The sequence below is a fragment of the Solea senegalensis genome, linkage group LG1 (assembly GCF_019176455.1).
Source record: "Solea senegalensis isolate Sse05_10M linkage group LG1, IFAPA_SoseM_1, whole genome shotgun sequence".
Classification (NCBI taxonomy): Eukaryota; Metazoa; Chordata; class Actinopteri; order Pleuronectiformes; family Soleidae; genus Solea; species Solea senegalensis.
In genome coordinates, this window is record NC_058021.1 from 16,469,510 (window position 1) to 16,492,267 (window position 22,758).

Below are 22,758 nucleotides of genomic sequence, written 5' to 3' on the forward strand. Positions count from 1 at the left end.
ACAAAACACATTATTTTTTCCAAGTTGTAATACGTTATTTATTTAATTGTAGACTGAACTATAAAGTCAGTCCATCCACTATCCATCATGATGGAGCTGGGTGAGAGGTGAGGTGCGTCCTAAATTTAAATATTAATTTAAAAATAAATAAGAATAAAATGAAAATAATTAGATTTCTTGTATTGTGTGAAACACGCAGCACTGGGAACAAAAGTTAATGTTAATGTCCATCATGTCGGTGCATGCCTTTGTTTTTACTTTGACAATTTATGTTATAGGTTTCATACGTACATACTTTCAAGACAATGTGAATGGAAGTAACTATAGAGGAGATTTTCTTCTCTTTTGCACGCTAGACAAATACGTTGCCGACACTGTGTCTCAGACTCGTAGATTACTCACTCAGCCAGTCCTTTGATGAATATGTGTTGTCCACTTGATCGCATAATGAGACGCGGCACCGTGTGTTGGGTCATTTTTCATCAGGCACTCGGGGACTATTTGGTTTTATAGTGCAAAAGTTTAATTTCACTTGAGGCAAAGAGGGTGCAAATGCAAACATGGAAAAAAAGGAAAAAAAAACGGTGACTTTTTTCTTCTCCTTGGATTAAAGCAGCTGCTCTGTCAGCCTGCGACTGACCCCTCACCTCGCGCTGACCCTGTTACCTGCAGACACCCTCTGTGACGGCCTTTGATGTCGTGTTTGCTCTCCTGTACAGTAGGGGTTAATCACACACCTTGAGAGAGCAACGTGGAATTCCATACAATGGACCTGCTGGCCGGTGTTGTCTGAGGGCTAAGAGAGGGATTAGGGATTAAAAGGCAACCAGTGTGTGAAGTAAACAGCAGAGAACAATATTTTACCTACTCCACATTTAGTCAGCGGATGTTGTTGTCAGTCGACTCTGTTTCTCCTTGATATTGAGCCTTGAATGAATGGTTGGTGCCAGCCTAGACTGTGTGTATTCAGTTTGTTCTGCCTTTGTTTTCACTTTTGACCTGGAATTTCTTCCTGTTTAAATAGCCTTTTTTTCCATTATTGTTGGCATTCATTACAGCTGTAAGAATTCGAAAGCATATTACTCAATGGGCTTAAAAGCAGGACATGGTGTGTAATTTCATTGTCTTTCTTACTGAATCTTTCAGGTCCAGTGTTTAACAATTCGAGATATCCATTGGTGGGACTCCTTCTTTCACCCCTACCTTTTCCAAATGCATTGGGGACATTGACTGTAGATGCAAAGTAAACATAGTCTCCTTGCCTAAACTACATTAAATACCCTTTGAACATACTTTTCAGTGAGACAGCTTAACCATAAACACAGGGATCACATCAGTGTCACATGCGTCGCATCTGTCCCACCGGTGTTAATCTCTGAGATCCAGAGGTGTTTCTGGGAAGGAAAAAAATAAAACGTCACCAACATTGATCTTCAAAACTGGAAAGTGGACCAATATGTCTGCAGCATATATCATTCAGTCTCTTAGCATCGCTATAAAAACTTGCTCCTGCTGAAAGACGAGCTCTTAGGAACAGAAAACATATTCCCTGGACCGATGAGCCCCGTGCAAAAGAATGGCGCGTTCACTGTAACAAGACACTCCCTCAAGAACATGGTCATTCACATGCTAATTGAAGCTGAAGCACATGAGTTATGGCAATGCAATGTCTCCTAAAAAGCACCATTCATTTTTGTGACAACAGAAAACAAATAACAATCAGTCTCACGGGATGATAAAGTATAATATATATATATATATACAATAGAACATAATATATATTCTTTTCCTTTACTATTATGTTAAATGTCCAATTTGTAACAGTTTTTCCATTATACAGTTCTAGCACTACTTGGTTCGCCTTAGGTCAACAGATTGCCGGCCAGTGACTGTTGCCACTGGAAGAGTCATGAGCACGACATCCGACACAAGTATCAAACTGAACAGACTGCAGATCAATTAAAAGACCAAAAACAACATTCCAACATTTAGTGAGGATATTTCTAAAAATCTCTGTATTTAACTGAGGAGTGTGGTGTGTTTAGCGACGGCGCTGGCGATCACAAGCCCAATCACAATCCCTTCCACCGTATTTTAAGTGGCCGACTGTATCAGGAAGTACTGAACTTATCGTTTTAATGAACTGATTCTAACGATTCAGTACACTGAAAACAACTGCTTTGCTCGTCACTAGTTTGTGTGTTTGTGTCGTGTGTTAAACCAAAACCGGTTTCCAAAACAGAGTTCGGAAGAGCTGAGTCGTGCTAGAATTGCATAATGAAAAAATTACCAATGGTGAGATGTAATAGCTTCTTTTTTCAAACCATGAAACACACGCTTTGACTGTTTTGTCCATTTGGGCTGCTGTAGACACATGGCAGCACAAGATGGCCCTTGCCTAAAGTGCAAATAAAAGGTTAAAAAATGTTTTTAAAAAATCTACTTATTCTTGACACTGACACTAGTATATTACATGTTTGACAATAAATCCTCTAAATGTTACACACTGGACCTTTAAGGTTTAAAAACGACAGCAAGCGACAGCGGGACACTGACGATAAAGCCACGATCTGATGCCCAACACTGCCAGAAGAATTTCTTTGAATACAGTATTTGTTACAATATTTATCCTGAATCACAGCATCTCACATGTTGTACGAATTCTGTAGGAGGAAATGTTTTTAAGCAACAATAAAATCTTGTGGTGAGTCACATAATCTAAGTCACTTTAACAAAAAAAAAAGGCAATAGTTTTAGTTGCGCAAGTAAAATGTTTCTTTAAATATGGGATTGTTGATTCGTTTGTCACAAATGTGCGTGACTTTGTAAATGTGACGGAAAAGGAGGGGCCGGTGACAGCTTTTACGACACAATGAATCTTTACAAATGTAAACACGGCTTTATGAATCAATTGTCTGAGGTGAACTTTAAACCTTTGCTTGTTGGTTGTTGGGGGCGGGTTATTTGGAATCATAAAAACACGCCGTCAGACGCTCGGACGTCTCAGAGGCTGTCACTGTGTCAAGTGCGTGAAACTTAAGGCCAAACTGAGAAATTAAAGATAGTGGGGGACTCGACCACCTGTCCACATAATAATACAACCTGATGTTTTGCCCTTCAAAACATCAGGTTGGTCCACTGTGGCGTTCAGTCACAGCGGCTCTGATCAACCCTCAATCTGACCTCGTAATTTCATTGTGCAATTTTGGTTGTATAATGACAATAAAGATCCTTTCCTTTCCTAAATAACAAAGATTACATAAGATTTGCTTAAATGTGTGCTATTTCTTCCTGTAGGGGTCGCTCAGTCAAAACAATAACACAAGACCAAGTTTGATGACATATGAAAAACAGAATGGTTCCCCCAGGAAACTTTAGGAGTGGCAGAATGGACAATGAGTTGTTGCGATCAATAAGTTACTAATAACTAACTAGTTGTACCGAATATTTCCTTCTTCAGGCTAATGTTTCACCGTGGGTTCCCCGGGAAAAGTGGATGGCACTGTTATACCTTGAACAGAAATATCGGTGTCTGTGTTTTTCAATATTTGAATGCAGGAATTCTACTTATTGTACCTTTATAGACTGGGTTATAGATAGTATATAATACATACATTAACAGGGCTGTCAATCTTCTCATCCTACTGGCAAGACAGTAAATAATGACGAACCTTCCCTTTAAACTGGATTGTATACACCAGCAGCTTAATGTCTTTCTGATATCATGGGTGAAGACGGATAATGCCCTAAAGTTGGCAAACAATTTTATTTAGCTGGGAATCAAACAGCAGGGAGAGGAGTAGGCGTACTGAAAGACACGAAGCCTCTGGTTTCAAAGGGAATTTTTGATGAGTTTTCCTAGAAGAGGTGTCAGTAAGAGTCAGATCTTGCCTATGAACAGGCCCGCTTGCTCTTTGCACAACATCTTCATCCTTTCCTCCCACTGGAATCTGATGACAAACTAGGTTTAACCTTCCAGCTATGAGGAGCCGGGTTCAGCTTCTTATTGCCCTGCGTGGAGGAGTTGCTCGTCTGCCGAGAGATGAATTCTACTGGTAGGTTATGACTCAGGGCAGAAGGAGGTATTGATTGATGCTACTCCTGTGATTTGAGTCACAGGCACATTTGGTCATCCTGACAGATGCAGACTCAATGCGTAAGTGACTCTGCAATTTAAAATGTGTATGAAAGGACACACATGTGTATATGTAAGCACTGGGGGCGTTTTAGGAGATTTGAAGAAGAAAAACTAGATGCAAATGGTTTCCAACCATGGGATCGCTGCAGTCTCTAGTACGTAGCTGATCATAAAATTCTATAAATAATTCTCAAGTGTTGTTGCCATAGACTTATAAATCAGGCGCAATCAAATGTACTCTGTTGCAAAATACCTGCCTACATTTGAGCCAGGAAAAAAAACATGTAATATATGTTAATAATCATCTATAAGTTCATGAATTTAAACCAACATGGATGCAGTTGGTAGCAGCAGACAAAACTGCAAAGAAAAGCACTGATACATTTACGACTTTTGAGAACAGAGTTTAAGAAATTCAGCAGTATTTATTTTTGTTGTTGTTGCAGGGTTTGCCTCTTTAAGGACATGGAATCTGTTGTGTTTTCAAATAGATATTTAAAAATGCCAATTAAGACTTCAAAGACCTAATATCGCAATTCTAATTGCAAATTTGCATCTTACTATTGGTCTAATATTGCAAAATGCTGAGCCATGTGCTATGTAATTTAGGTCAAAAAGGCCAACACAAACAAAACTAGTAAGGATGCTTAAAATACCCTATACATGGTTTGTGTTTACAAAGTTTGCTGGCGAGGTCTAAATGACGCCAGCCAGAGCAAACTGGTTTAAATATAGACTGAGGAGGAGATAAAAACTAGCGAAAGCACAATTATCTGTACTTCAAAGCAGCCAAATTATCAATACTTCCCTGTGGCATTTAAAGTTGTGCCAGTTCTTTCATCTCATGGCCCTTGAGGGGCCAAGCACTTAGAGGGAGTCAGGAAGTCACTGGTACTGCTTGGCATTCCGGGATGTTTGAGGACTGTACAGAAATTATTATACTTATAATATAAGACTGTCTTCTAATGGCGTCTTTCTGGCTGAGATACATTTCTCCTTTGAAGAAATGACTTTTTATTTGATTCCTGGTGGGAATAAGCTGTGACTTCTCTTTCAGTCGCCGCTCTCTTTCGGTGCTACCGTCTTCGCTTCCACATGACAAATCATCCACATTTCCAGTCTAGGTGTTTCCTTTGAAACCCTTTCACAGACAAAAGAAACCACAATGTGCTGATGTAGCAAGAGGGATGATGTTTTCATAAGTGGTTCAGCGTCTCTGTCTCCAAGCCCTCCACACGCAGCTATCCATTATCTTTCCATAGGACAGGGGAAGTTTTCCCGGGGACCTATTGTGTGCATGGTGGCGTTTTGACTGTGTGTGTGTGTGTGTATTTGTGGCACCTCCATGGCGCATACAGGAGGTGTCGGGGAGCCCAGGACTGGAGCCTAGGGTCCCAGAGGAAAGTCTTGGCTCCAGGGGGCCTATCCTCACCTCTGGCCCCTGTGGAGCTGCTGGGGAAGCCACGCATGGAGACAGTAGGATTGGGAGGGAGGGGGGCGGGCAGTGTGGAAGCAAATGAGCAGAGGAGGTGCTGGGCCGGCTCTTGCCCTCTTACTGACAGGATCTGGTCAATGTCCTGCCGCGTAGGGTCGCGGCCCAGCTTACGCACACAAACTTATCTCCAGTGCATCTGCCGGGCCGCCTGCGCAGTCAGGCTGTCTCCATTGCGGGCCACGAGCGTTTTCCTGCTGGGGGTGAGAGGAGGATGGTGGGAGGACAGAGGGAGGAAGGGATAAGGGTGGGGGAGATTCAAGGAGGGAGAGGGGAGCATGAGGCAGCGAGGGTGGGGAGGGGGTTCAATGTGAAACTGCCCCTGCAGAGTCCTGCCAAGTCACTGAACTATATGGAAAACACAGGCCGCCTCCGGGGTAACAGGACCACTTTTGAATTTCTACAAACAAAAATAGCTCTGATGTCTGGCTACGACCTCGCTGTTCTCTGGCCCTCGTCGCTCTGTGCATGTCTGTCACATTGAAATTCCCACACGAACACCAAGCTCATGTTCAAACTTAAACAATCCTCGAGTACAACTTCATTTACTACTGAGCAGAGGGCGGAAAAAAAAGAACAGAGAAATTTAATAATTGAGTGGAGCCGAGTGTATTTATCATTCCTTCTCCTCTCTCGGCTGTAGATGACCTCTTGGTGACCAATAGTGTGGACCTCAGTTGAGGTCCCTTTGGTGCGGCATTTCATCATTTACACAGCACCAGCTCCGATTCTCATGACCTAATGCATTGTAGAATGCCTGAAATCTGCTGCTCGTGTTTTCTCTTCTCTCCCTCAACCCTTTCTCATCAACAGCAGCCGGGACACATAACAGGAAGAAGATGTTGACGAGGTGGTGAGCGCGTTTGCAAGGCTGCAGGACTGAAAGTCGCGTTCTCAGAAGAAAGATCAATAATGCATCGTGTGCATGTTCTGTCTTTGTTTTGCTGTAGATGACATGTTACATGATTGTTACATGTAGGTCATAAGGACAATTACTACCTGTATATCACAAGAAGGCGAAAGGTGGAAAAAGTCACTTAAAGTTAAGTAGAGGTGTCATTTCAGGCGTCATTATTATTATTTACAAAATCCATTACTGAAATTGGTATATTCATAAATATGGCAAATATTATTAGTATGTTTTTGCACACACACACCAATATATATATATATATATATATATATGTATATATATGACACAAAAATGTATACCTCCTTAACTTTGAAGCTAGAGGTAGGAGGTAATTCACTAGGCTTATATGGAGAAACAGCGTTACTGTATAAGTAACAAAATCCAGATAACAGCATCTCAAGAGCTAATTTATTATTCTACAAGGGTAAAAAAAAAAAAAAAATACAATTTATGCTTCAGTTTACGTTTTTCTAAAAATGTCAGACTTCTCAGGTCAAATTGATGGCGTGTTATGACACAATAACTCCAGTCTCCTGTGTGTAGGTCAGACATGGCTCCATCAGCTCCACTCCACTAACCCAGCAACTATATAAATAGCACTCAACCTTCCTGATTTAGCACTTTAGCAACAACCTTTTGAGACTTATATTATCTAATTTCTAGCCCCATCTGACTTTTTCACAAGGTTACAAAGGTCCAGTGTAGAAGAATCAGTGAAGTCTAACGGTGAGACTTCAGACTCCGCCCCTCTTCACCCCTCCTGTCAGGGAACTATGGTGGCCTTCACATTCCAGAAAAGATGGAAACACTCTTTCACAACTTGTTCCACTCTTTCTGCAGTTTCACAGGTTTTCTTTCATCGCTTTCTGCTTTGTTTTCATGTGGGGGCGGAGCCAAGCCAGATCATTTGCATAGTAAACGTATGAGGCGTGTATGACTGTCGATTAAACACTAAATTATGAACAACCTCAGTAAATAATAGATACCAGAAGATGCTTGTGATGTTCATGTCTATTTATTTAAATATTTAGTCTATATCCATGGTTCTCAAACTGTGGTACGTGTACCATCAGTGGTACACAAGCTTCCTCTGGTGTTACAAAAAAAATCTGAATCATAAATCTACTGTATTTACCAGGGGATGTGATCAGAATGAGGAATTTTAAGTGTAAAATGTGTAGAAAATGAAACAATAACAAAAACATTATAATAAATGAAATAATTATTAGAGTCACCTTATCGCTCGCTCCATCTTAATCTAATTTCACTATAGCAGTGTGTGTGAGGATGATGAGCGGGCTAATCATCTTATTGGGAATAAATCTGCCTCCTGTGTAAAGTCTGCAGCTGACTTTGCTCGACCTAAATTTATAAAGTTAAAGTTTATAAAGTTTACACCACTGTATTTTAACATTGACAATAACGGTGTTACGTTGAGACCTCATTATTTTTCTCAGGTATAAAAAGTTTGAAAACCACTGGTCTATATTAGAAATAAGTACAAACTGGACTTGTGTTTCACATTTTGCCAACTTGTATCCTAAGATTGTGCAGCAATCTTAGGATACAATCTTAGGATCAATCAGCACACTGTCCATTTTATTTTGGTGTCCTGTAATTATGCTATCCTCCAGGACACAAATGTGGCAAGAAGGCAGTGAATATAACTATACATTTAGCAAAGATTGCCTTTCAGCTTCTCCCTTTAGGGGTCGCCACAGTGAATCATCTGCCTGATAGATACTGTTCTTGTTAAACAATAAAAATAAAAATTCTAGACATGAGAAATAAACACTTGACAGATAATCAGAGCATCAGAGCATAATAACAGCATCTCGTGAGAAGTGCTGGTACACAAGTGCTAATACTCAAAGTAGTCAAATTAAGAAGCGCTAGTACTGCATACTGGACCGTACTGGCCCACTTCAAACACTGATTACAACTGTGACTGTAACTGTGAAAACTACAGGAAGAAGACCCAAAAATTCTAAATTGACATGTTTTGCCTTCCCTAGATTTAGATTCCTCTGTGGTCTCCTGGTTTCACATTCAGGCTGTAAAACACAACATCATTCCCCCTGTACTAAAGTCCCAGGACCTGCAGTAGATCCTCCAAGTCCTACATGACAGCACACCTGACATTGACACATACACACACCTATAAAACTTACACACAACAACTCCCCTCATCTGCTACTCATTGGGTGCACTGTTAAAGCAGGACCTTTAACACAAAGGTAAAACCCTGTGATGGGTGTTTACAAGGCAAAGTTTAGCCATGTGACCTCCAACGCTCCAACAGTTTGACACTGACTGAAGGAGGAAGGGAGCAGCAGGGCGAGGGCTTGATTACGGCACACTGCTCTCCAACCTTTAAACGCTCTTGATGTGAAGAAGCAAACATTGCTGTAAAACGGTGGATGTGGGAGTTGAGTCACATTGATATGGACTCAGAGCCCTCTCCCATTTCATGGGGTGAAATGTGAAATAAACGGGAAGAAATAATGCATTTTCCCTCCGATTCAAATTAATTTAAGGGAAGTGCAGTCAGGACGAAGGGAAATAAGAGGAGAAGAGAGACCTTCTTAATGTACATTCTGTTCTGCTTTGGCTGTGATTCACAAGGTTGCCTGTCTCGTGTGTATGCGTGTGTGCGTGTGTGTGTGTGTGTGGCGGTGCCAGGCACAGTGTCTCTTCTGGCTCACACATCGTTGACCCTGCCCTGTACTCTCCTCCTACTATGGGCGAGGCTTGTCGGTGCAGCACGTAGCAACACTGTGCTAACACTGATATGTTCACACATATCGTAAAGGTGTGTGCACCTCGCGAGCCAACAGACAGACACACAAACACTGTAAGAAGAAAGCCTGGTATTTGCTCACTGCATGCATTCAAAGATCAGACTTTGCAGAAATCCATGCTGCTTTTAAATGGCCGTGCAACATGGCTGCTTTTGTTAGCGTCTTCCAGTTGCTCACTATTATTTATGAACTTGCAACTTCGAGAAGGCAGTCACCGTCTACTACACTTTTTTATATAATTCATAATGGATTATATTATGAATTATAGTGACCAGAAAAATTAAAACAAAAGTCACTTTCTTCCCCTTCATCACCCAACACTCTCCACCACAGCTTTTTAAGTGAAACAAATATTCCCACGTGAAACAAATCACAAAGTATGTGAAGGTGCATTCCTGCAAATGTGTTACCCTGATTTAAAGTCTTAGCCCGTTTAAAGCCTCCACGTCCATGTGGGAGAGTCCACTCAGTCCTAGTCGCAGCGCCTGATCATATCTCGCTGCCAGTCCACTTTATGTCTCTCACCCACTCAATTCCAGATGAATATAAATGAGTGTTTTCACTGTGAGACACAAGCAAAACAGCAAAGTATGTTACCAAAAACACTGGCTAATACTCTTTAAAAGAACAAACCCGTCTCAAAGAAAAACAAAAGTAGGAAATACTTGCAAAAAAAAAGAGAGGGGGGGAGAAAAAAAAGGAAAAGTTGAAGCCAAATTGTTTTTCATGTCTACTTTTGGCTTATGTGCAAACTGCAGGAGAGCTGGTGGACAGAGGAGCAAGAGACAAAGCCATTTACAGTAAAACGAGACACATGGTTGATAATTAATGTTCCCATAATGGATACAATTAAAACACCCATGTTTATGTTTTTGCCTTTAGCTGTTAATTATCCCAAGCATCTCATAATAAGTGCCACAATGCGAGAGGCCTACATTCCTGGAATAACAACATTACAAAATGACTAATTGAAAGGAGTTGAAAGTTCAAAGCAACATGAAGAAATCACTGAATGTGACGCAAATGTGTAAAAAAAAAAAAAAATAATGACACATTTTCATGTAGCAAATGGACCAAAGAGCCTTTCTTACTAAATATCACCCAAAAAAAAAAACTGACCTAATGTGATTCTGTCATTACTGTGGAATCCTGAAAGATGCCAGGAACATGTCAGAAATATGAAGGAGGTTTTGAATCACTATAACCCAGTCTGGTCTCATAATGGTCTCACAGAAAGTATGTGCGAATGATGTGTTCATAGTAAGAAGCTGAGGATCAATGACAATAACGCATTCATATCTGCTACAAAACCACATGAATGGGTTATCAATCATGGCGCATGATCGTGTTTTCACTCGCTGTCAGATTTAAGGCAGACGTCTCAGGGATACATACGTCTTCTTCTGGGTCTCACTACGATGTGAAGGTCATCGCAGTGTAAATCTCTCAGAGCAGGACCTGAGCTGACCCCCAGTTTTAGCCTTTGTTTGGCAGACGCCTTGGCCCCCTTTAATCTTGTGAAGAGATAAATCCTTTGATGGACCTGGCCTGCATCAGTTGAAAGTGCTGCCCGACCATCTCCATATATCAACGTAATACGGCATGTTTGATGTTGGGGGCTGCAGCGCGCACGCGGGTGGGCTCTTTCTCTGCGACCCATGACAGAGTCATCAATCCCAGAGCCCCATCACCTCTCCACGCCTTCCTGGCCCCACCCTCCTCCTCTGACCACAGCCAGTCCTGCCCTCTTGACCACAGAGCACTAACACTCAGCCAGGATAAGCATATCTGTCTGTGTCAGACACAAACAGGCAGATTCTGAGGTGGCCAGCTTCTGACATGCAGACACATAATATCCCTTCTTCACTATGGGCATGTTTTTAAAGGAGTAGTTCAACATTTAAGTCCATTTGAGGGGTTAACAAAGACTATATAAAAAGATCAGCCATAGTATTACTTTTTTTCCCTGTCTAGTCATAGTTTTTTCGTGTAATTGTTATCTGCATCATATATTTTATTTTCATTTTTATTCACTTTCTATTTGACAAGTGAACAGAAAGGAAAACAAAGGATTTCGTTGCATTTCTGTTTAAGACAAACAACGTTATGTCCTTGTCCTTGAACTGTGTCGTGTTTTTGGAAATTTATTTTAGTTTACATTTTCCATCAACAACAAGACACACTAAGACAGTAATGAAAAGAAAAGTATAATAAGCAGTTAAGGATAATATCTTTGCATTTCATTCAGCTCCTGTCTGATGCTTTGCATGTGCTTCAACAACACAACACTATATACACTATAGGTACATACAGTACGTATTACTATACACTATAGGTACACACTTAACATATTCCCAAGCCCCTTACCCTAACCTTAACAATCAGAACTAAGTGCCTAACCCTTACCCTAACTGTAGGAGCCAGTATTGGGTTCATTTAGTTTAGAGTTCATTTAAATAATATTCTTGCACAGAAAGGAACATGGATTTGTGGACCTTTGATGTTATTCAAATTTGACGTGGACACTTTGTTATCCCTAAGATGAAAAAGCACTGTAAAGGTTTAAAATGTCCTCTCACAGATAGGTTTATACCTTTTTTTGGACCTCACAAAGATATAAATACAAGTACATGAGTACAACCACATCATTGGAACAACTAGTTTTAATGTGAAATGAGCTGTAAAGATAATTGTTGGTGACTTTTTTTTGTTTCCAGTGTGTTTGCTCACTGATTAAAGCATGGATAATGGTATCAACCTTCTCATATATGCCTGGGCGACATTTCCCTAAAATGAACCGCCACTGCAGTGCAGAGAATTTCCTCATCATTTTCCTCTGAGGTTTGCTGGACTGATGACTCATCAATTCTCCCTGAATAAGTGAAAACACTCCCCCTTTCTCCCCCTCTTCTCCGTATCTCCAAACAAATTTCCCATGATTCTCCCTCTGGCGAAAGTGAATGGTGCTCACCGCCTGTGTACATCACCATCCTATCTAAGTGTCATCCAAAAAGCCGGCGCTTAAAATGAGGTGAACTTCAGGGAGCTCTTTAGATTCCTCTGATAAGACGCTGGTCCCATTAAAGACGAGGCGTCCCTGTGTGAGCGCTCAGCAGAGGCCTCACACACTCTGTCTTATCTTAATCCTTCATCAACACACACCTAATCTGACCACAGCTGCTAATGTTGATAGATTTGATTCTCAATTGGGAAACAGAGGAGAATTCATTGTCCAAAATCATAAGATAGCTTTTCCATTTTCATTATCTCGTGGCAGATAACATGCAGTCTGGTGTCCCTTCTACATGGGAAGAATTGTCTACTGTACAGTTTGTGAGTGTGTGTGATGTTTTCTCGCTTGAAGCAGGTGCAAAGGCGAGGTCCGCGTATGTGTGTGCGTGTGTGTGTGTGTGGGAGAGAGAGAGACATAAAGAGTGTGTCTCAGAAAGACCAGCTAAGGCAGGCAGTGACATTAGCACCCCTGAAATAGCTGGAGAGGCATTTTAATTGCTGTACCCTGCAATGTCTCAAAACACTATTAAAAAAAAAAGAGTGCAACTTTTCCCAGGCAAAGGAATACTGAAAATATAAATGTACGTCATCCTCGGGGACTTTCTTAGCCAGTGCTAAATTCCATGACTCTTACAGAATAATAAATACCTGGATGACTAAATTTTATGTCCCTATTGTTGTCTCTGATCTTTGCTCTCTTCCTTCCACATTGTATCCTCTCACCTTAATACCATCTCTCAAACTTTTCCTTTCATTATTTAGGCCACAAGTATTGCACCGCGTTCTACGGCAATATCCACTGTGATTACAAAATATGGCCGTGAAGGGTAATTTATGACGCCCGCTGGCATGTTTGTCTTTAATCATGGCGAGCGTAATAGCACAGTCATGTGCACGAAGCCTCACAATGAGGTGCTGAAGTACTTCATGAGTAGGAAACCTCACACAAACACAGGAAGCTCAGTGTTTCTCACCAAGGGCAGGAGTCTTTGCTGAGACTGATGGGACGCTCAGATTAACTGGGGCCAAAGAACCTGCAGTTCCTACACTTTATTGTTGCCCAAGCTGTCAAGAGAAAGGCATCAGAGCATAGATGTGCAGAGTATTACCCAACACCAAAGGTTAAATGTACCCATATATATTGTGTACAGCACTCTGCTTTTGAATGATGGTACAATAAGGACTTATTTGGGGTCACAAATGAATTCAATTCACAGTAAATGAAGCAAAAATAAATACCCGAAGATGAATCCTCACTAATATGGGTGTTATCACCACATCCTAAAAGGATACTGCCTCCATTGTATATAATGGTTACAGTTTTTCACAAATAAAACCCAGTAATGGGAGTTTCAAGGCACTTTTCCACAAAGCACTGATTTTTATGATGTACATCCACTCCAGAGGCTTTATAAACATCAGTTATAAGTGCTCTTTTGTGGAATACAGACTCCAGGAAATGTGCAGCGCTGCAGAGCACAGCAGATTTGAGGTCCAACAGGGAACTCTAGTGGTAAATCATTGTAATGATGTTGGAAGTCTGCGGGAAAGCACCAATGTCCATTTATTTTGGACAAATGATGCTGTGGACAGGACGTTTCTCACACAATGTTTTTATTTTATATAGTATATTAAAAATGCAATCAATTATTTATAAGCTTACTGTGATAACACATTAAAGTACATTTTTTTAATGGATAAATCAAGAGATTGTTGATCGTGCCAGTCATTTATTAGGTTAAGTTTCAGTGTCACATCTGTTCATACTAGAATAATTAATCAGATGAAAGGGTATATTTGTGAATTTAAAACTCTAGTGTGACAGGTCTGCCAATGATGTCTAATGGTTCTCAAACTCTGAAATTATATTATTTCAGTAAAACCGTGTAGCTAAATTGCATTAGGATGTTTGACCAGAACAAGAACTGATACTAAGACTTAAGTCAGTGCATCAGGCTGGATGTTAGAGAGATGAAGGGGAATATTTTAACCAATAACTTCAATAATACGCTGTGGTTTATTTTGATTTGTTTCAATTTCTCCGATTGAAGGTGTGATAGTCAAAGGCCACACACACACACACACACACACACACACACCTGGTAACAGCTGTGTATGTAAAACATGGCTGTGAAACAGCTATCAACACTGTTTTCACTCAATAAATGTATATGATCATGATTTTTAATTTATCAGTTAATTACAAAAAATACAAGTTAGACTAGAACTTCAATTAGAACTTCCCATGGCAGAGCTCTTGAGCTGGTTACCAGTTATAAGTACCTGGGACTTATTATTGATGGGGAGCTATTTTTCAAAGTGCATGTTAGAAATTTGGTTTCTAAATTAAGGGTGAAGCTCGGTTTCTTTTATAGAAACAAGTCTTGTTTCTCCCTCAGAGCGAGGAAGGTCCTGATATCAGCGACATCCTTACCAATACTTGACTATGGCGATGTTGTGTACATGTGTGCCTCTAACAGTTGCCTCCAGTCTTTGACTCCAGTCTATCATTGTGCTCTGAGGTTCATCACTGGCTGTAGCCGCCTCACCCACCACTGTGAACTGTATGCCAAAGCTTCCATGTCTTCTCTGCCTGAAAGACGCTACACACACTGGATGACTCTGGTCTATAAGGATCTTCTCGGCTTGGTTCCTACTTATTTAAGTACTTTTCTTCAGCGGACCAGAAGCCATTATGCCTTACGTTCAAATGACATTTTGCACTCTCTGCTCTCTGCCCCCTCTGCCCCCTCTGCTTGGAATACCCTCCAAACTGAACTTAAATTGCATGCTCTTATTTCACTGGGAGCTTTCCGCTCCATCTTAAAAAGATAGACAACAAAAATCCATTGAACAGTGCCTGTGTTCTTACAATGGTTACTGTGACCTTTCTCTACCTGTTACTTTCTATGTTTGTATTGCAGTTGCTGCCTTTATGTTTTTATTTAACTATGATGTGTGCTGCTGCCTTTCTTGGCCAGGTCGCCCTTATGAAAGAGATCTTGATCTCAATGGGTCTTTTATCTGGTTAAATAAAGGAGAAATAAAAAAAATAAAAATAAAACAAAGTGTCTAACATTTAGATACTGAACAAGTAAAAAAAAAAAGTTAGAATAAGCCTTTATATTTACCTAAGGCAAGAGCTTTAATGGAGGCCCTCATTTACTTTTTCATGTATGTTTCTACAGCAGCCCAAAGGAAGAAGAACAACATCATCTCTGGTATGTGAAGGCCACAGTAGTTCCCTGATGCCCTTGGCCAGGGGAAGCGTGAGTTGAGGAGACCTCTGTTAACTACAGTCTGCAGTCTCACCATTAGATGTCACTAATTCTTGACATCAACAGATCTTTAAAGGAAAAAGAGGAGTCTGAATCACATTTCTGGAGAATGGCAAGAAACACTCTGGCTGTATTACCACAATAACAAATCAGACAACTGCTTAACTCATTCCCTTTAAATTCAAATTATTTTGAAGAATTGCAGCTTATAATATTGGAGTCCTGTGACCCTGAGTTTAGTTTTAGATGCAATATTTAACTTTACTTAACTTGCTAATCCCAAATAAAGGTGTGTTTGATACAATTTACATAGATACTGATACAAAAATGACTCCTGGTCCCTCAGTTTAACAGCTATGTGCTGTTCTGCTGTGGACACTGTACTTTATAGGAACTTGGAAACAACGGGATGCATAAAAGGGGTCAACATGAGGTCAACTGAGGCCCAGGAGCAATTTTTGCTCCAACAAGTCCTTGTAAAACTTTAATCCTGCCGTGGCAGGGAGTGTTTAACATCACTTTATTATTTGGGTTCAAAAGGGCAGAATGGGGCAAACACACACCCTTTATGTCTGGCCTGTGTGTGTGTGCATGTGTGTTTTTGAAAGCATTTAGTTTAGAGCTGGACTTTATGGTCAAAAAGGTGACAGGGATAAAAATGTTAAAATCAGTTGATATAACAAGGGTTAAATAATAAAAGGCTGAGAGAAAGGTTGAAGAAACCAGAAGTTGATATTTTAAACTCCTTTGTGGATAAAACGTTAGTTAAACAGTGAATCAGTTCAATAGTCAAAGTGATTATATATGTTGTACCTCAAGGTGTGTTTGTGCTATACATTAATATTATACCGTAATATACAGAATACTAAACCTTTATTACACTGCTACTGAATGTATACTGTATATTGTTACTAAAGTATTACCCATGTCCAAAGTCTGTTCTACATATGCAGATTCTGCTCCCTGCAGGCCTGCAGACATGAAAAGGCATAAGGAGGCTTAAGCCCTTTATTAAGGTGTTATGCATCAGTAGAAAACAACAAAATGATTGGATGAGATACATGTGAGTGTAGGACTGTGCTGTTGTAGTGAAACAGAGCAGGGGAGGAGATATGGGAGTTGCAAAGGGCAGTGATATGCCTTTGACTGAAGGTCATTCATAAATTAAAAAAACAAAACCTATTTTTAATGCGTTACTACTTATATGTTGTTCTGTAGGTAGTGTACACTCCACTTACTGTGAACACATTGGAACAGTAGTCTGATATAATACCATTTTGTCATGTGTTTAAAGTGTAATCATTGTTGTGACTTGCTGGGGGGGGACACCTGTGGGGACACACCTGTGGGGACACAACTGTGGGGAAAATGTGACATTTATACTTTATGTTATTTGTATATTTGTGGTCTTTCACCAATAGAAATTGCAGTGAAATAGTCGGAGACCTCGTCCTAATGGCAGGCGTGTGCTCTATACACTAGATGGCATAGATTTAACTGGGTTATGGCCCACAACAGCAGACGCAATGCGTGTCACGCAGACAGATGGCGCAATTGCTGCAGAAATGCTGACATGTGCGATTTCTTGTTTTTTTTTAAATGATCTATTTTCCTCAAAACAACCACAGACAAGCCCAGTTCTGTCAGCGACCATAGATCGCCATGCACACGCAACTGCTCCTTCAGCAGCTATTTATCAGTGTCTGAGTGATATGATCTGTGATGTGAGAAGCTGCAGTGAAACTTCACTAATTCCACTATGTGGAGCATCTCCCTGCAGGACTGCGTCATACAGGCGGAATGAACGTGTTCATTACAGGATAACACTGTGCAGATCATACAATAATGACACCACATGCCACAATCGAATAAAGCAGGTAGCTTTATTTGATTTTGTCATGTAGTGTCTCTCAAGGCTTCAGCGGGCAGAAAAAAAACTGTAGCACATACGCGCGCGCACACGCACACACACACACGTTTTCCTCACACCCTATTGGTCCATATTTTCCTTGTGCTGCCACAATACTGCACACACGTGACCTTCCTGTTTTCAACCAGTTTAACGCATGTAGTTAAAAGACAGGCCACCACCATGGACCAGCACAAGCACCAATAACACATTATACATGCCAGCAAGGTAAGATCGGGACTCGGATCGCCCACTGGACGTGGACCATGGCGGCTGCCACGAGCACCAGCAACACATCCACAGCCACGCTTCAGATCAAGCACTCGAGTGTCGAGCATACGCGGAAACGCATAGACCCGAGGAGGAGGCAAGCGGCGCTGTCTTTTCTCAGCAACATTTCTTTAGATGGTCGACCCGTGCAGAGCGATGCGGACGAGCAAAGTGGAGAGGAGGGCTCGCTGGAGCCGAGGACTAGACACAGCCTGGTTTCCCCGGAGCGCTCGGCGTGCGGAGCCGCTGCCGCCGCCGGAGCTGCGACTGCTGCCGCGGCTGCTGCAGCCGCTGCTGCGGCGGCGGCGACCACTGCCGCACAGGCGCTCGCGTTTGCAAACCAGGCTCTCCTCACCAGCACTCGGGCCAGTTTCGGGACGGGTGCAGACGCGGACAACGACGCTTTCGTTTCCTCGACAGTCAGCTCGCCTTTCTCCGCGATGCCAGCCTCGAGCAGAGGGAGGCTGCAGACCTACACTCAGGGAATCCTGCCTGCCTCCTACTCCAGACAGTCCTCCCAGAACTACTGCCCGGAGGGTGGACAGATAGCCAACTCTGCCATAGAGCTCCAGAGGTCCAGGTAACTTAACAGGGAGAACATCTGTTTTTTTTTAACCAGTGTTGGCGAACAGGGCCGGCCCTAACCATTTTGATGCCCTTGGTAAGATTGGTATTTGGTGCCCTCACCTCACCACACCCTAAAAGGTGTCCCATAGTGGTTTCATGACACAATTCATATTACTTTAAAAAAGTTATTATTACATATAAAACAGTTTAAAGGTCTAGTGTGTATCATTTAGGAGAGAGAATGACCTATGTTTAAGTGTTTTAAAAGCGTGTTTGTTTTTCTTAGCATCAGAATAAGTCTGTTATAACTAGTTTATCAGCGGGCCTTGCTTTACAGATGACTTTACTTTCACCGTGTGCCATCGTGTTTCTGCAGCCGCCTGGATGAATGTTCATTTATTTGCAAATGAAGAGAAAGGCTCCTTCCAAAAAAACTCAGTGCATGAACCAAGGACAAAAAGAAGAAAACAGTAGAGAGAATGAAATCTATAAAAGCCACCGTAGTTCCCCGACACACACATTTGCTTGTTGTAGTATGCAGTCTTACCATTACTGTCTGGATCCGCAGTGTGATGCCATCCTATTCAGACTGGGACCTATTTCCATAAATCACTGATAACTGCCATGCTTTGACAGAGCATTTGTCAAATTGAGCAATCTGGCGCATGTGCAGTAAAAGCACTTAACTCTTTTACTTCCCTCCACCCACTTGCACTCATTTTTAAACGAGGCTTTTATTGTGAAATAATATTTGCAGCACTGACAGTTATGCTGCATTTTATATATGCATATAAGTGCTTTATTTATGTTTTAGTTTTGTATGCCTGTTTTTTTTTGGCCTCACAAAAAAAACATAAATCTAAATATGATTTTAATTATACTTCATTTGATTAGAATTTCTTGTTTACTACACACAGATGCTGATGCACATATTTAAATATGCAGTATAGTGGATTAAACAGCTTACCCAGCTACACCTGATAGCTATTATAACATTTTCTCTATCTCTATCTCTCAAAGTAAAATATTTTCCATGTGCAATTAAAAACAATTATTGTTCTTTCCTGCATCATCCCTGAACTACTGAAGAAATAATATGACTCTTGTCGACAGCTCGTCTGCAGGACTCCGTAGTCTGTCCATTGAACTGAACGTTAACAGAAACATAGCCCTATAATCAGCAGGCCTTAATACTAGTGTCACTATAAGATTAAACCGACACACAATGCTACTGCAGTTTGTTCTCATGGAATAACTTCCAGCTCACTGCCACTGTATCACTGAGCCGCCAGATCCTCATTATTTTTTTGTTAATTATATTGTAGTACATTAATATTTCATTGTGCATTTCACAATCAAGCAGATGCTTCATTTATTGTCATTTAATTCACTTAAGGCGAGAGACCTCATTGTGTTGGGAGCATCTAATTGGTTAAGTGCTTGAGACTGCGTTTCCTCAAAACCACGGCTCTAGACATGAATAAATAATAATAACAATTGTATCAACATAGCACCTTCCAAAACAGAGTAACGAGGTGCTTTGTGGTAAAAACAAACAAGTAATTAGACAAGTATAATCCAAAACATGAAAATGTACTAAAAAAATAATAGAGATAAATGAGCATTGAAAATGAGTTCAAGATGAGTTGTGTGTGACAATCCTGGATATGAATGCACTGAACCTTTGCACTGAATAGTTATCTTGAATTTTTCTCACAGGCATTTGTTTTTGACAAGGTACGTTTGCTTTCACAGTCAGTTCACGGTTCACGGGGTTCAGCTGTGTGTATGCACTCCACACAGATGGCTGCAAACCTATGACTCAACTGGCGTGAACACGGGCAGATACTTGCGTTACGATCACAGGTCCGACAGCTGTGGAGCTGTAGCCTAGTTTCCTTGGAGGGAGAGGAAACTCAGCAGCACACCTCGTCAGTTTTCCCTCTGTGGTTTCTGCTTAGTCACGTACATGTTCTCATGCTCTGTGTCAAATTTATTGGACCTCAAATTATTTTTAGGGGAATGTCATTCCAAAACCTGGCTCACACCTGCTGTGTTCTCCTCTTGCGCAGCATAAACATCCTGTAACTTTACACCCTTGTTCAAATACGCACGTGAACGACAGCGACTCAGCGCTCGGTGTGCATGTCTGTTATTTGCCCTCCTTGTCTGTTTTGTCCTCCTCACTTTGGAGGCGCAGGGAGAGGTTGGAGGGTCTCACCTCAGCGGGACAGCTGTCAGTAACACGGTCTCTCCCTGTCAGAGGCTGCTGTCCAAGCCTCTCTGCTCCGCTTTCCATTCAGAGCCCCTCTCTTTCCCAAGAGCTCTCGTCCCTATGGTGACTGTGCCAGACTTCTCAGGAAGCTCTGCTTCATGGTGAAACAACTCGGCAAGCATCTAGTTCCCCTTCCTGACCCCATGGAACTTAAACTGTTGAACTAACAGTTTCCGAACGTCTCAATCTGTTCTTTTTCACACAGAGAAAGAGGTACTTCGAAGACTCCTTAAATAGTTTATAAATGAGAGACGTAAAGGAAATAAAGAGAATAATAACCATAGTACAGCATGATCTGTACATCATTAACTATATCTTCAGAAATAAACAAGATTAATAGATTACTAGAATACAATTATAAGTGATTATATTTCCATCTGACCGAGGAGGAACACTTGAGGGACAGTCTGTTCATGTTGGGTGAAATCCATTTAGCTGCTGTTCCAGAGCTTTGAGCTTTTGACCTAACATGGATGAGAAGGAAAAAAGAAATAAAAAAAAAAGTGCTGGGCAAATGTCATGTGCTTAGGAAAATCATGTGATGTGATAGAAAGCTGCACATCAAATACTGAACAGACCTGTTGGTCAACTAATGCTTCCAAGGTGAAGACAGTCACATGGTGAATAGTGATTGTTCAGATAGTAGTAGTAATGGATTGTGTATGCATTCACTTTCACTGCAGTATTGTTTAATAAGAATGTAGATTGCAGTATGATACTAGAGGCAGGGCAACCACACTTCCTTCAGGGAGACGTGTGTTTTTCTACATACAGTATCTCAGTATTTATTTATTTATTATACATATGGTTTTCAGCACTTCTATTGAATATGTTAACCCCCTGACCTGTAGCCTGATTTTTGGAGGAAGTCCACACAAAAAAATGAATACCAGTGTTAAAAAGCAACCTGTTAAAGGAGCATTGCCATATTCCACTGGCACACAGACAGACAAACGTTCTGCACAGTGCCTGGTTTGTTTTCTGAGGGCAGCTGGTGGAAACGTGTCCAGAGGTCTCTGGCTGGGAGAGGCAGGATGCCCAGGCTTTCTGAGAAGCAGCCTGGCTCCCAGCTCTGTGTTTTCTGTCCTCCACTTCCTCCCGGGGGCATCAGAGACACACTCTCCCCTCAGACTTTTTGGCCCTCAGTCTCGCTCCCATTCAGGAAGTTACAGAGTCTGTGATGTGCCGCCAGAATATACTCTCGAAAGGCCAAAACCACTCCGGACCGTATCCCAATCAGAATCTAGCGAATGACGATTACTGTATGTTTTCATATTCAGTTTCCTTTCATTCCTCCGCATTTATCTAACTTGAATTAGCATGCTCAAATGCTAAGTAAATATGACGTCCCCATTACAATCTGGCAATGTCTCTATAGCGTGTTCACACAAATAGTAACAGGAATAGCCTGGATTTTTGAACCCAGGTGAATGTGCTTTAAAGAAGGTGCTTAACACAATGTTTCCATTGCCCGTGGTTGTTCTGCCCTGCACCCATTTCAGCCGTGCATGAAATGTGATGTCACAAATGCACCAGAAACTAACGCAAAGGAGCTTCATGACAGTGTTACTGTCGAAGCTAGTAACCTCAAAAGCAGTGTAATGAGTTTATCTCGCTAATAACCTGAAGTCAAATAAAATAAACTGTTGCTGTCCCAAGTTGTAAAAAGCAAGGTTCGCTAAAAACATGGCCAATGGCTACGCTAAGGGTCAGCAAATGGAATTTGCATAACTACCAGAAATTTAGCAGACAAAGAGGACATGTGTGGGTCTTGTGTTCCAAGCCTATAAAACCTGCATTTAAGAGTTATTTAACCCAGTGAGATAATGTTAGTTAAACACTGGTCAAAATGCATTTAAACCCAGCTTTAAGGTGTTTTTTTTCATCCTTTCATCCTTTCCCCACTAAGACACAAACAGGCCAAATCGTCTCATGTCTTCCTTTAGTTTGTTTCCCATTCCATTCAAAAAAAAAGTGCAGCATATAATACTTCAGAGTGTTTTAACATGATTACATTTTTAGAACGAGTGGAGGGAAACTGCGGTTGGAAAACATGCAGCACAAATCATTATAATGGTCCTGTGGTGCTTTTGTGTGATTAGA

At 41.2% G+C, this 22,758-nt stretch overlaps 1 protein-coding gene and 1 long non-coding RNA gene across 4 annotated transcripts in view; one reads left to right on the forward strand and one right to left on the reverse strand.

Moving 5' to 3' along the window:
• Positions 1-19,029, reverse strand: LOC122768733. Of its 2 annotated transcripts, none has more exons than XR_006360350.1 (3): positions 18,928-19,029; positions 1,135-1,394; positions 1-1,058 (listed from the first exon to the last, which is right to left on the reverse strand). It is a non-coding gene; the product is annotated as an uncharacterized LOC122768733 (long non-coding RNA). The 2 variants fall into 2 exon arrangements; XR_006360349.1 differs by having other exon boundaries at positions 1-796; positions 869-1,394.
• cables1 (Cdk5 and Abl enzyme substrate 1) overlaps positions 17,663-22,758 on the forward strand; it is a 20,706-nt gene continuing 15,610 nt past the window's right edge. The window contains exon 1 of one of the 2 annotated variants that reach the window (XM_044024914.1): positions 17,663-18,393. In XM_044024914.1, the coding sequence (XP_043880849.1) occupies positions 17,810-18,393 (584 nt within the window). In that variant the 5' untranslated portion in view covers positions 17,663-17,809. The remainder of the gene's footprint in view (positions 18,394-22,758) is intronic. The other variant, XM_044024923.1, reaches the window with a different exon arrangement.